The sequence below is a fragment of the Girardinichthys multiradiatus genome, chromosome 20 (assembly GCF_021462225.1).
Source record: "Girardinichthys multiradiatus isolate DD_20200921_A chromosome 20, DD_fGirMul_XY1, whole genome shotgun sequence".
Taxonomy (NCBI): Eukaryota; Metazoa; Chordata; class Actinopteri; order Cyprinodontiformes; family Goodeidae; genus Girardinichthys; species Girardinichthys multiradiatus.
Window position 1 is genome coordinate 26,090,705 of NC_061812.1, and position 14,750 is coordinate 26,105,454.

A 14,750-nucleotide genomic window follows, 5' to 3' on the forward strand; every position below is an offset into this window, starting at 1 on the left:
GTGTAGATCTTTTTTCATTCACTAGTTGCACAAATTTAATACCATAATCCGCATCGAGTGTGAAACGTGACCTCTTATAGTCAGTCTTGCTCACTCATACACCCAGACACACAGTATGCATATATGTGCCCGTCATAAGAGGATTATTGCAAAGGAGAAAGCAAAGCAATTACTCTCACAGACCATCTTGTCACCTGTTTCTCTGCACAGACATTATAAACTGCATTCAGGGGAAGCAGCTGGGATTGAAGCAGAGACACCATCAGGATGCAGGAGTATGATGTTATTGTGCTTGGAACTGGAATTAAAGTAAGAAAAGACATGTATTTTTCTTATAAAATTTGCAATATAAGTGAATGCACGTGCTTCTGTCAGCTCTCAGAAAGTAACACTTAGTCGTGATTCATGAGAGCTTCAGTAATTTGCAGATATGGTCATTAAAAACTTTGCTAAGTTCAGACAAAATAGTGTTCTTAGGGGGTGGGGTTTTAATGAGTAAACTGATCTTGAATTTGAGGTTAAACTACATACTTTGTTAATCAAAGGGCTAGCGCATTTGTTCACTGTGAGATGTGTCAGTTACACAAATAAGTAACCAAAAAATGTAAGTTGCAAGATTTATTTTCACATCTGTCTCTTGCAGACCTAGAAGGAGTGCAGTCTGTATAGTTAGTATCTGTATGATTGCAATAAACTTAATTTCAAGGTCAACTCAAAATTTTATTTTAGATATCTGCACCAAGCACCTTAAAACACAATGAATGACAATGAATGATGCTGGTTCAGTTAGTATGTTGCTAGAAATCCTTGCATGTTTCCCTGGATCATCATCCTGCAGACCCACTGAGCTCCTTCAGGCTGTCAAAGGAGATTTACTGAGTGACATCATGGCATTAGTGCTGATATGCCTTTACACAGACTGATAACTGCTGATTCCAACAGCATTTGACCCACTCCCCCCCCCAACCCCTATCCCCTCCTTCCTTATTCCTTTTTATCCTTTTTACTTCTTTCAGGAATGCGTCCTATCTGGCTTAATGTCTTTGAGTGGTAAAAAGGTCCTTCACATTGACAAGAACTCTTACCATGGAGGAGAAAGTACTTCTATTTCTCCCCTCGAGGAGGTCTGTTGAATCCAAAACATTTCACACCCGCATCGGCAGGTTGCAGTGCATACCAAGGTTTTTAAAAGTTGTGGTTTCAAAAACATTTTGTGGAATACTACCATAGCAAGTGTCTGCATGATCACTTTTCTTCTGCTCTATGGAGCAGTAACACAACGCAGTCAGCGGTTATATAAATCAGCTGATTTATGTTTCCTTTGATTGCAGGAAAGACAAATCCAGCTGTTTGGAAATGGTTGCACATGTTACAGTTGTCTCTTAACATATCTTTAGATTCTTTTTAAAGGAATGCTGCTATAGTGCACAGAACAACAAAATTAAATTAAAACACCAAATTTGACCTTTGAATTACTTTAACTCCTTGTCACCAAGTACCTCCAATGTAACCTTGACAGACCATAGATTTAGTAAGAGCAACCTCTTATCCCCCTCTGATGGTGTCTTCAAAATATCAATGTTGATAAAACCTCGAAATGTTATGATCATAAAATAGCATTAGTCGAATGTTTGTATAAAAATGTTAGAGTTTCTTTTTTATGAATGAAGATAATCTTATGTATTTTAATTTAGAAATTCTGTAAGCTTTAAAATAATTCATGATTAGTTAACTTTAATCGTTAATTAATGTGTCAAACCTTAGTGAACTTGCTTTTTTATGCAATAACATAATTACATGTTTCAGACCCTGAATGGCAAAGAAGCTCCAAGATTGAGATTATTTTCTTATCACAATGATATATTACATTCCTGCTCTCTCTCTGGTCTAAAACAATATTTTAGAAAAAATAACAGAATCTATTTTTCATTTTGGCTGTTTTGTGTGACTTGGCTCACAGTTCTCCCAAATCTGCTTTTGATTGGTTGATCAGCACCTCTTGATAGCTCCTTCCACAGGCAGCTGTGTTCTGTCACTCAGATTGAGACACAAAAAGAACCAGAACCAGCCAAAAGTGAGGGAGATAGTGCATGAGCCGCACAACTGGAGTGATCCAATTGGTTCTGTGAATAAGCAAATAGCTGCATTCCAGATCAGAACGGTGCTCAATTCTTTGCTTGGTGGTGGTTCTGGTATGGTGATGCTGATGGCTCAAAAACAGTTTAGACATTTTAATTCCGCATTTTCCTCAAACTTATGTTAGATTTTATAAATCAAAATAAGGCTACAAACCACTTCCTTTAAACTCTTGAGAGTCTTATACATTATTGATAAACGTTCGACTTTCAGCCAGCTTTTAAAAGTTAAATGTCTTATTAATAAAACTTACCCTGTTGGCCTTTTAGTGGAGAAACACATTAGTTGGGTTTATCTCTGTTTTTGTTTCGTTTTACAAAATAAAATTGTTATAAAGTAGACCTTAGAGAAATTAATAATAAAATTCTTGATCACAATAATCATTAACTCTTGTTGGTCTTTCTTATCATTTGTCATTGAAATATAACTACCTTCGTTTGATGCAAAACAAATGACGGAAACTCAGAACTTCCTTACTTTAAATTTGTTTCTAATATTGTTCAATGAGAAGGTAAATAATTCATCCTTCAAGTTAATTTAATAATTTATGAGATGTGCACATTTGTCACTGATTTCTTTATCTTATGTTAATATAGTTCATAGTTCAGCATCGCTTATCAAACCTACACCGTTTTAAAACTAGCATGGTGTGAGCATCTGATTGTAAACTGTATACATGAGCAGGTGAATCAACTAATTAACCAACTCATATAAGTTCTTTATACTTGTATTAATCCATAAAGAAACAAAAAGGGGTAGTTTTCTGCATAAACGATTATATATTACAAACAAATTGTTGCAGGTGTTTACTTGTTTTACTGATACTTTTGCTTATGTTGATGGATCAAAATCAAAATAACAAAAACATTTTTTAAAACATTGTTATTATAACTGTAATAATCACAATGTTATAATATTTTAGAACAGTGAGAATGGGTTTTGCCTTTGGTTTGAAATAAAAAAGTGAATATTTTCATCAAAGTTTTGTATAAATACCATGCGTGAAAACGATATTTTCACTGAAAATTATGCCACTATAATATCATACCTGCCCATGTCTAGCAGACACATCTTTATCTGTTTGTACAACACAGAGTACTCCATTGTTGGAATTAAATGCTAATTTTGTTTACAGCTGTACAGGAGATTTAAGGTTCCAGGCCCTCCTAAATCGATCCGTCGAGGGAAGGAGTGGAATGTGGATCTCGTCCCCAAGTTTTTTCTTGCCACTGGTGAGTGCAGCGTGGCTCAACTTATTGGTGAGCTTTTTATTTTAGGCTGATCTACAATCACCTGATGTGTTTTTGCTTCAGGCCAGTTGGTAAAAATATTGGTGCACACGGAGGTGACTCGCTATCTGGACTTCAAAGTTGTCGAAGGAAGTTATGTATTCAAATCAGGCAAAGTGCACAAAGTCCCTGCCACAGAGGAAGATGCCCAAAGCTCAGGTGACAGATTAGTACTTTTAATCTACCTATACAAGCAGAAATATATTACATGATTTTAAAATGTGCTTATTTTCAGATCTGATGGGTATGTTTGACAAGAGAAGGTTCAAGAAGCTGCTGCACTTTGCCCTGAACTTTGACATAAAAAACCCTCGCAGTCACCAGGACGTGGATCCTGAAAAAACAACCACACGAGAGATGTTCAGCCGCTTTGACCTGGGACAGGATGTCATAGAGTTCACAGGTCATGCCATAGCCTTACACTCCAGCGAGAGGTCAGTTGAGATCTTCAGTAAATCCCAGTCACCACAGGTGGCACAGAGGGCTCAGTCTGCTTCCATGTTGTCTCCTGCACTGCAGCTACCTGGATCAGCCCTGTTTGGAAACCATCAACCGGATCAGACTGTACTGCGAGTCTTTGTCTCGACATAACACCAGTCCCTACCTGTACCCTCTGTATGGACTCGGGGAGTTACCACAAGGATTTGCCAGGTGCGTTGCAGACAGTTTCTATCTCTGTAATTTACAGATGTTTTTGTTTTATTTAAATTAACAAAACCACTGACAGTTCTCCCTGAGTGACTTCTGAAAATAAACATTTGAGTTTCACTTCTACCATGCAGAAGGTATGACATTCACAAATTCACAAGCTGGACCTAAACAGCAAAACATAACCTAACTGGACAAAAGAAAGCTAAAACTAAAATACCACAGCATTTCAGAAAGGGCAAGGTTTGGGGCAAAACAATATCAGAGCATTTCAGAAATCAATCACTGGAAAAAAAAAAACAGTTGCGGTTGTTTAAATTGTTGCCTTGAAGCAAGTCGATCATGGGTTTGAATCCCAGCTGTGTAAAATCTGTGCATACCTGAGTACTCGGGCTTCATTCCAACAATTTGCATGTTTGATTATTGGAGATAAGGAATTGCCATCAGGTTTTGCTGGACAGGTGACATGGAGCTGTGCCCTTAATGCGAAGTTCACACTGTGTTTTAAGAAACATCATGGATTTTTTGCTGCTTTGATGTCTTTTTAAATGTGTTTTCTGGAACATGATATTACCTGAAATTGCTGCTCAAGGCTTTAGTGTTGAATTTTAGTGTTGAAACAAGTCAAATGTTCTTCATAGTAGAATTCCCTGTAGATGTTGGGAACAACTGGAGAATTCAACTAATGCAAAGAAATCAAAACAAAAATTAATCAGAAATTAAATGTGTAATAAAGTGGAATTGCACAGGGAATAAGTACTAAACAAAAATGTATTTAGTACTTTGTATAAAAATCATTGTTGTTAATGAAGATCCACCATGCATGCAGAAACTAGTATTGAGCATTAATCAGATATTGAGTATCCCTGGCTTTATGTTTGGGATCCAAGTTTTGCTGAAAGATCCCCCTTGTAATATCTTGCATATACCTGAATTTTTCCATTGATTTTTCCTCTAATTGTAAGAAGTATGTCAGTACGGATGCTGAAAAAACAGCCCCATACCATGATGTTCCCACCTCCAAGCTTCCCTGCTGGTATGGTGTTATTGGGGAGATGAGCAGTGCCATGTCATCTCCAAACATGTTTTTTGCGATAGCCCAGAGTTTAGTTTTGTTCCCATCTGACCAGACCATATTCTCCCAGTACTTTATTGGCTTTTTAGATCTCTGCAGCAAACTCTAAACCAGCTTTAGCACATTTTTTTCCTCAACAGAGGAGTCAGTGATTGTAATGAGTTTACACAAAGGTCATGGTGGTTGACTGCATTAATTATTATTTTTAATGGAGAAAAGGTTTCAGGTCTTTCTGAAGCTCTCTGTATTCTTTGGACTCTTCTGTCAGGATCGTATGAGGAGCATTTATTTGTAGCTGATTTATAATTACATTTTTGTACACTTTGGTATAAAGGTCACAATGGGGCTCACTGGGGCATGCAGAGGTAATATGGCTGAACCAGTACCATCATTAGCAAAAAAAGTTGTGAAAGTCTTCAGAGAACACTTTGGTTTTACCCATTAGGAGATACTAACCTTTTCATAAGCCATCGATTAGGACTAAGGCTGCTGATTTTTGTTTGAAATGATAGGTGATGGGATTGATTTCTAAATACTGTCAGATTTCAGATTTCCTGGCTTTCTATTTTCCCTTGTGGCAGCTTTGCTTTTGTTGCTGTGTTTGGTGCTTATTCTCTGTACCATTAAACTTTATTACCCATAACTGAATTTATGAACCGGTGCGTAATGATTTTGTTGTGTGTGTGGATTATTTGGGTTGTTGAACTTCTATTTTATGATGTTGCAGTCCCCTGCTCCTCAGTCTATTTGTTGAATTAAAGTGTTTTTTTTTTCTTTGTGCATTTTTCAGACTGAGTGCAGAGTATGGAGGAACCTTCCTGTTGAACAAGCCGGTGGATGAAATTGTCATGGATAACGGCAAAGTGAAAGCTGTCAGATCGGATGGGAAGGTGGAGCAGATGCAGGATTGTGGCGGACATTTTAGTTGAAATGTTCAGTTGAGGCACAGTGCGCTAGATGATGTGAGGTTTTCTCTTTTTTCCAACAGCTTTTTCACTGTAAGCAGTTAATCTGTGATCCCAGCTATGTTCCTAACAGAGTCAGGAAAATGGGACGCGTCATAAGAGTTATCTGCCTATTAAATCATCCAGTTAAAAACACTCATGAGGCCAGCTCCTGTCAGATCATCATCCCTCAAACAGAGCTCAGCAGAAAGTCAGGTAGATACTGACAGTGAGCTTGCAGACTTCTCCTGAGAAACTCTTACCATTCTGAATGACTATTTCTGGGTGTCCCCATCTGTTTTGTCCATGCAGACATTTATATATGTGTAGTGTCCTACAGCCACAGTTTGGCCTCAGACGGGATGTACATCGCCACCGTGAGCACAACTGTAGAAACCAACAATCCAGAGAAAGAAGTGCAGCCCGCCCTGGAGCTTCTTGAACCCATCATGCAGAAGTCAGTGATGTGTTCACGTCCTTTGCACAGATTGCTCTGTTTTACTGAATTGTTGTAATTTTTTTGTATGGCTATAATAATTTCAGATTTGTATCCATCACCAACCTGCTGGTTCCAAATGAGGATGGAAGAAAGAGTCAGGTAAGAAAAGAAATCACCAGATGCATTCATACACCCATCATCAGCGTGAATGTTATTTTAATTTGGGCCTTTCAGGTGTTTATTTGATACCATCTTTTATGTGCTTGGACTGATATTACAACAAACTGCAACAATTTCTGAAAAACACTGAAAAGGTAGCTTAAGTTGGTTGGGATGGACACAGTTTGGGCTTTTAAGCATGGTCCTTAAATTTTCAGCAGGGTTGAGGTCAGAGCCATTCAATAAGCCTAATGTTAGCCTGCTGTATCCATTGATGTGTTCAGGATTATTGTCCTGCTGGAACACCTAACTGTGTCCAAGCTTCAGCCATCTAACTGCTTATTTAAGGTGAACGTGAAGAATTTAGACATAGTCTTCCTTCTTCATTATTCCGCTCAATTTTTGCAATGCAATAGTACCCATGGCAGCAAAACAGACCCTCAGTCTGATGCTACCATCTCCATGCTTGACAATTGGTACAGTGTTGCTAGGTATGAAAAACATCACTTTAACTCATCCAAACAGACTTTGTAATTGCGGCCAAATCACTCAAACTTTGTCTCATCTGACCATAAAACTTTTCCCTGGAAGGCATTTAGCTTGCTTGTGTGCACAGCTGCAAATTTCAGTCAAGCTTCATTGTTTGGATTTTGGTTGCAGGTGCTTTTGCATTGGTTGGCCCCCTCTCAGTCTATGTTGATGTAAAATTCCCTTTACTGTGGACAGTTAGCATCGTCCGGTTTACCATCCTTGGTTGTTTTTGATTGGCCTTCATCTAAAGGTGGCAGCATGGGTCAGATGGTTTAAACTAGAGTATTATTGGCTGTTATAACAGCCCAAAACACATCGAAACTGACTGTGACATGGATCCAGCAGGTTAACATTAAGTTTCTTGTGGGCCCTGATCTTAATTCTTTTAAAAATGTACAGACTATGCTGAAAAGCCAAGTTCAACCAGGAAACAAGACAATTTAAATGGACACTAACATTTCTGGTGAGACGAGTGGTCCAATTTCCAACCAAGGTTGTGCCAAAAGCTTGTTTATAGTTGCAAACTGGGTATAGTTTTAACCAAATATTAGTGGGGATGAATTTATATATTTCAGCCTTGTATGTATACAAAATCCACAAGAAATTTTAACTAATGCACCCAGTTCTTCTTGTTATACATTTATATAATCGTTCTGTAAAAACAATGTCTGAAGTAAATCATTGAAGGCCCAAAATTATTAGAGGATTCATGCGGATAAGTGCATGTAAACTTCTGACCCTAACTCTAGGAAAGTTTTTTACAAACTAAATAAACAGAAGAGTCTAGTTCTGATCATTTTTCTCCATCCTCTCTCTCTATACCGGGTTAGATATTTGTGTCCCGTTCATATGACGCAACAAACCACTTTGACTCAGAGTGTGAGGACATCAAAGATATGTACCGCCGGGTCACAGGGGAAGAGTTCTGCTTCGGTAGACCTCGGAATCTGTCCCACAACTCCGACGACGACTGAGAGAGGCCTTCCACATCAGGGACACGTGACTATCAAACGCAGTTGTGAAGCAGAGGATGTTCTGTAGCGTGTACAGTGAACCACGACTGTTATTTAAATGTTGGAAGTCCCGTTTTCTCCCGATTTGTTATAATTTGTTCTGTTTGAGAAAGCATTCAAAAATCATTAAGCTGTCTAACTTTTAAACACTGTTCCACCCTGTGTGTTTTTTTTTTATTAATTATTCTACATATAATTGATCGGAATATTTCATTGTTTATACTTTAATAGAGATTTTGCTGAATTCCTGGGAATGTGTGAAAATTACTTAAAATAGCAATGAAGTAGTTCTGCATGTGTTAATGTGAAATATCCAGTGATGTGGGCATTTTGCAACTGCTTCAGGTAAAAGTAGCTCAGCTGCAGACTGCATGTGAATGATGTGGGTTTAAACGCTGCGACTGATTTTAGTGTTGTTGTATTGCAGCAGCTGATTAGAGATGAATCGAACATGTAGGGGATTTGTGGATTCTCTTCTCTGCTGGGGGCTTACGTGAGAAGGACAAAGCCAGTGAATTATATCATGCTGCACAGGCAACTTGTTTGCTGCAGAGCTGCAGCTGCAAGAGGAGGACGCACAGAGCAAAGAGGCTTATCCAGATAAAGGACGGTCGCCACAAACAACCTCATCCTCCTCTCCTCGGCACAGGCTGCTGCACATTTACACATATTAGATCCTTTGTTTGTTAGTTGATTTTATTTTGTACATGATGCTGTGCATACTGAAAATGACAAATACAATCTGATGAGACGGCTTCAGTAACGTTTATGGAAACATTGAAAACAAATAACTCAAACTTTGGTATTTAATAAATGTATTTATAACACAGCGTTCTATACAAAAACTGAATTGATATCCAAGCATGCAGCTTTACTCAACACAACTTGTTTTTGTTTCTCTTTTCTTGTTCATTAGTGACAGATAGTTGTATTTACATCTAAACCAGAATATTACACTAAAAAATTGCCACAACTTTGTCTTGACTTTTGAGAAGAATTCTCAAGGTGGCTCCTAGCTTGCATGAGAATGCCTGAGACCGACTGTGGCTGCTACAAACTACATTTGCCCTCATGTTTACTGAAATATCAAATATGAATTGCTTTGATATATTGCTCTGGAAGCCGTTTTGCACAAGAAAATTGACCCTCTCACTTGTATGTGAACCTCTGCCTGAAGTTACCACTCAAACACTCATTTTAAGTCCCAACATTTAGTCCTGTTTCACTTCTAGAGCCGTGCTGTAAGATGGTGGAATCAGACCAGCGGCGACCAGTCTTCGCTCACTATTCAAAAAGTTGAACGTTGCACAGGCGTTCGGCTGCAAAACAGAAATAAAAAGATAAAACACAGAAGTAAGGTAGGAAATTAATTTTAATACATTTGTTGTAGTAAAAATCTTCTTTTTTAGTTGTATAGCACAAAGAGATTGAGTGGACTTTACCGTGTCCTGCACCTCCACAGCGATGCGTTTCCGCTTCAAGAGTGCGAGGACTAAGGGGTTAATTTGCTCAACCCGTGATCCTGTGCCCAGCACAAGAATCTCTGCAGCAGTTCAGAAAGAAATGCAGAAAACACAAAGTATTTAATAAAATATTTAAATAAAATATGCCAGAGGAAAATTTGATGAATGCACAGAGACAGGAAACGGAATATACAGTTCCCCTCACAGATACAGCCTTAAAATTAAATCTTGGGTATGTACACAGAATATGCAGTAGTACATATACTCAGCAACAGAAATATCCTAAATGTGGAAATGCCAAAACATAAGTCAAGAAATCACAACCAGAAACTAGCTTCCCTCCTAAATATTTCCATATCTGCAAACAGAGCAATAAATGTACAGTTAAAAACTAGTGTGAAAAACAAGGCTGAACAAGGATCCTGTACACAGCGAGAAGTGCAGTAAAACAAACTAGTGGTTGTTTTGGTAGGCATGCCAGGTTAGCCTTTTCTGTCCTACTGTACCAAACGTCAACATGTGGAGTTTGCTAAACCCTTCAGGGACTTCAACTGAACTTGTGGGATTTGGGTAGATTGGACTGATATTGAGTTTTTAGACAGCAAACGCTGAAGTGGGTCTGGTATTAAACAAAGGATGAATATATGAAAAAGCCCTCAAATGCTTACTGTTACGTATGGTGGAGGATCCATGATGCCGTACGCCCTTTTCTCCTCCTAAAGCCCTGGGAATTATTATTATTTAAGACTGCATGGCATCATAAACTCTTTGAAATACCAGAACATTTTGAATCAAAATCTGGTGGACAGATCACTGGATTGTTTTAGTCCAACACATAATAATGATCCAACACATATGGCCAAATCTTCACAGAAATGATGCAAAAGACACAAAATGAACCTTCTTCCAGGGCACTCTCAAGCCTTCGACCCAAATCCTATAGAAACCCTTTGGAGTGAGCTAAAGAGAAAAGAGCATAGGAGATGATCCAGGACTCTCTTTGTATGCTCCAGCCTTATGAATTGTTATAAAGAAAAACCAAATAAGTGCTCCCTTCTTTACTGGATCGATTTTCTGAAATTAAAAATTCGAATTTTGCTAAAACAAAATCTGTGTAAACCTACAATAAAATATACATTTATTTTAAACCTTTTCGCACATCTTTACCAGGCGTGCCAACAGACATGGGGGGTCTGTAGTTTCCCTGTGGGATATGAAGATAGTGCAGAGTTTAATCTAAGGTCTTTTCAAATAAACTACAACTAAAGCAATCACCATTATAATTACTAAAACACCATATGATGGTTAGCTAATGTAAAAGGAGTTTATTTATATTACCCCGTTTGTACACAAGGTAATTTAGGGGTGTTTTAGTGATTATAGAAATCCAACCAAGAGGGAGAATTTTAACAGTGGTGCTATATATAGCTCACACTTTGTTTATTATGACTTCTGCTTGATATATCAAGCTGAAGGAACTGCATCACTTTAAGCACAAAACGAAAGGAAGCTAAATTTAGATTTTTTGATTTTTTTGACACTCAATAAAACAAAACACTCAACTTATGAGAATAGGCATCATGTTTTTTTTTTTTATATTTGTCAAACGGCTGCATGGTCCTGTTGTTTTTAGTCTTACCTATAGGTGGCTCAAGCATGTGGAAGAGTGAGATGCTTTCTTCCGTGATGTCTCTATAACTTCCAACCTGCAGAAAGAGACATTTTTCCCCACTTAGAACACACACGCATGAGAGGCAGCACAAGGAAATCTGTCGGGACTGTTTGGATAGTGATCTCACATTCCACTGAAGGATGGCAGGATGTAAAACAGCGCAGGGCCCAAACACCTGGTTGCCATCAATGTTGAATCCTGTAGGACTGTAGCTGTGTATCAGGATCCCACTGTGTCCCTCATGCTTCATGAGGGACACAGTGGTTCGCTGGTACAGCTCATCGTCGCCCGGCTCTAATCTGTGAGCCCGACAGAGAAATGGGCTGCAATGAAAGACAGGAGAGCTGAATTCAGGGTTCCCGCATGTTTTTCAGGTCAATGGGGCATACCAGCCCCCATGCAACCATGCAAAGATTAGCTGGCATAGCCTACGAATATTTAGACTAATGGGAGGATGCAACTTTTAGACAACATGATCAGGAATAAAGTGTAGAAATACAAATATTTTTCCTTACTTGTTTTTCTTTAAAATGCTTATTTAGACCAGGAAAATACTTAAATCAAATTATTCTATATTACATATTATTCCAGGTTGAGGAGGAACCCTGTAAATTAGAAACAAATAAGTGAAACTGTATTTCCAGCAATGCAATGCAAGAACTGCGACATCCTATAGGTTTGAGTCTTTATACTTCCATCATTTTAATTTTCACATGACAGACTGCGCAGCAGGTCTGCCAAATGGCCCCATTCAAAAGCCAAAAATCCAACAGTCACCCACTGACAGCCAAATGTTCTAGGCCAGTTTCTGCAAGGCCCACACAGGCATCAATACGTCTGCAAAACAACAATCCTTTTTAATCAAGGATAAGAGACAGATCATTTGATATAACTGTTTTATTTGTTTAAATTACAGTGGGAATTTGCTTTACTTTTTTCCAGAGTGGTGAATGTTTTTTTTTTTTACAATCTATATAGTAATAAATCTGAGCTAAAAGTCTTACTAAAAACAGTAATATAAAAACATTACTGGGACTCTCATTACTATAACATGACATAAAAATGTCCTAACCTCTTAGACAAACAAGACGATAAAACGCCATCATTTACGTCCGTTTTTTTTTGTTTTTTTTTTTGTTCAGCAGGTACATATTCACGGAGTTTAATGAAACATACCTGGAGAAAGCGGGTACAGCTCTGGAGGACAACAAAATCCCCTGAGTTGATCTCTGAAGGAGGAATCTAGTGCGCACAGCGGCGGCCATGTTTGAGCCGGTGAAACACAGGGGACGGAATTCTCTGTAACACCACCCTCTCACTGAACAGTCGTGCGTCGAAAAGTCGAACGATATTTTGTCCCATGTTAAACCAGAGCAATTTATGGAGAGCCGTTTCATTCCAAATTAAATAAATAAATAAATAAATGCTGCCATCGATAAATTATTAAAAAATATTCCATGAAATAAATAAATATCCCCATGAAATAAAACAAAAATAATTATGTTAAAAGAAGTTTTCACCTTATTTTATTCAATTCATTTCAAGATTTATTTAATTTACTTAAAGATTTGTTTATTTATTTATTTATTTCATAATGCAATTTTATTTTGTGACACTTTTATTTTTTTAAAGCTACTTTGCATATTTCAGTGACTTTTATTTTTTAACCCCGTTTTTCATTTTAAGCTCTTTTTATTTGATGTTCTTATATTCAAATGAAGGGGCGGAGTTTTATCTGTGGCGCTCAATTCGTAGCTGAGGCCGGCAGAAGCATGCCGCTGCCTGCCAGAAGACAGCATGCCGGAGGCCCCTGGTGCCAGACCAGCCGCTGTTTTTGTGGAAACCAATGCTGCTTATCAGCAAATGGGATGTCATTATTGTTATAGGCAGTTACTTTGAAATGATGATGACTTTATTGGTTTTTATTTAATAAACAGCATTAGACCCATAACATAAGGTGGCCGTATTTACTTAAGATGGAAAATAAATAGCACTATGTGTGTGTATGACGTGCTGAAAAGATGACAAAGGCTTATTGCACAAACAGCTTCCAAAAAACAGCGGCAACCGGCGTGGCAGGTTTTTACGGCCGGTCTGGCACCCTCCGGCATGCTGCAGCACTGGCGGCAGCAGTTCCGGTATGCTGTCTTCTGGCTTAAAATGCGTTTAAAATGAAAAACGGGGTTAAAAAATAAAAGTCACTGAAATATGTAAAGTAGCTTTACAAAAAAAAAAAAAGTGTCACAAAATAAAACTGCATTATGAAACAAATAAATTAATAAATATTTAAGTAAATTAAATATATCTTGAAATGTATTAAATTAAACAAGATAAAATTTTCTTTTAACATAATTATGTTGTTTTATTACATGGGGATATTTATTTAGTTCATGGAATATTTATTAATAATTTATCAATAGCATTATTTATTTATTAAATTTTGAATGAAACGGCTCTCCATATAATTTCAGTTTGGGCAGTTAAATGATAAGATGCTCAGAATGTGGCATTCCTATTGGTAGGTTAAAACAAGTGAAAGTTTAGTACGCCCATATATAATAAAATTTACTGTATACTTACTGTAAAAGCTACCTAATGATTAAGATTTAGTTTTGATATAATTTATATATTTTTTTAATATAATTTCTGCTTAAAAAAAGATATCTGGAACAATCAAATTTTTGTTTTCTGGAGCCAGATATTTGTCTATATTCTTTAGGATTCTTTATGCATTAATTCACAAATTATTTCACCTTCCTATACATTTCCTATACATTTTTAAAGTATTGTAATTATAATTCAAAATAATATTTTCTATTGTTCAGAGTTTTAATGCCCACTATCACTTTTACAATTTTTATTCAAAAATATGTAAAATTCTTAGTGACAAGTTTCACCTAATAATCTGAAATGAAGGACCCATCTCTACATCTTCTCACAATGCTTGCTGTCTTTTTCCCTTAAATGTAATACTATTGATCACAAAACATATGGATTCAGTGAAAATTCTCTTTTATTTCTTTTGTTGCATTTGTGATATATATATTTTATATCCCTTTAGGAATATTAATATCCAAATTCACACACTATGATTAAAATAATAAATATTATCATTTTGAATATTATTATGCAGCTTCAAATAAATTCCAGGTTTACACTGACATTCCTTATTTTAGGTACTTTTGAACGTGAATAAAACAAAGGAGATGATTGTAGATTTTAAGAGAAACAGGAATAAGTCAAAAACTATTTCCATCATGGGAGAAGAAGTGGAGGTGGTTCAGGAGTATAAATACCTCGGTGTTCACCTGGACAACAGACTAGAGTGGAGATGCAACTGTGAAGCCATCTACAAGAAGGGACAGAGCAGACTGCACTTCT

General features: G+C 37.2%; 2 protein-coding genes across 2 annotated transcripts; one reads left to right on the plus strand and one right to left on the minus strand.

Annotated features, from left to right (window-relative positions):
• Positions 1 to 174: 174 nt before the first annotated feature.
• On the plus strand, positions 175 to 9,064 carry zgc:112334 (uncharacterized protein LOC619199 homolog). The gene is made up of 11 exons (XM_047348709.1): positions 175 to 309; positions 1,017 to 1,124; positions 3,272 to 3,368; positions 3,450 to 3,584; positions 3,661 to 3,859; positions 3,945 to 4,076; positions 5,939 to 6,038; positions 6,137 to 6,308; positions 6,405 to 6,549; positions 6,636 to 6,690; positions 8,052 to 9,064. The coding sequence occupies exons 1-11, from the start codon at positions 268 to 270 to the stop codon at positions 8,193 to 8,195; spliced, it is 1,329 nt and encodes a 442-aa protein (XP_047204665.1). The 5' UTR covers positions 175 to 267; the 3' UTR covers positions 8,196 to 9,064.
• ndufaf3 (NADH:ubiquinone oxidoreductase complex assembly factor) lies at positions 9,027 to 12,692 on the minus strand. The gene is made up of 5 exons (XM_047348710.1): positions 12,546 to 12,692; positions 11,497 to 11,692; positions 11,337 to 11,403; positions 9,677 to 9,777; positions 9,027 to 9,553 (listed from the first exon to the last, which is right to left on the minus strand). Exons 1-5 carry the CDS (start codon positions 12,632 to 12,634, stop codon positions 9,446 to 9,448), a joined length of 561 nt encoding a protein of 186 aa, XP_047204666.1. The 5' UTR covers positions 12,635 to 12,692; the 3' UTR covers positions 9,027 to 9,445.
• Between the last annotated feature and the right edge of the window lie 2,058 nt (positions 12,693 to 14,750).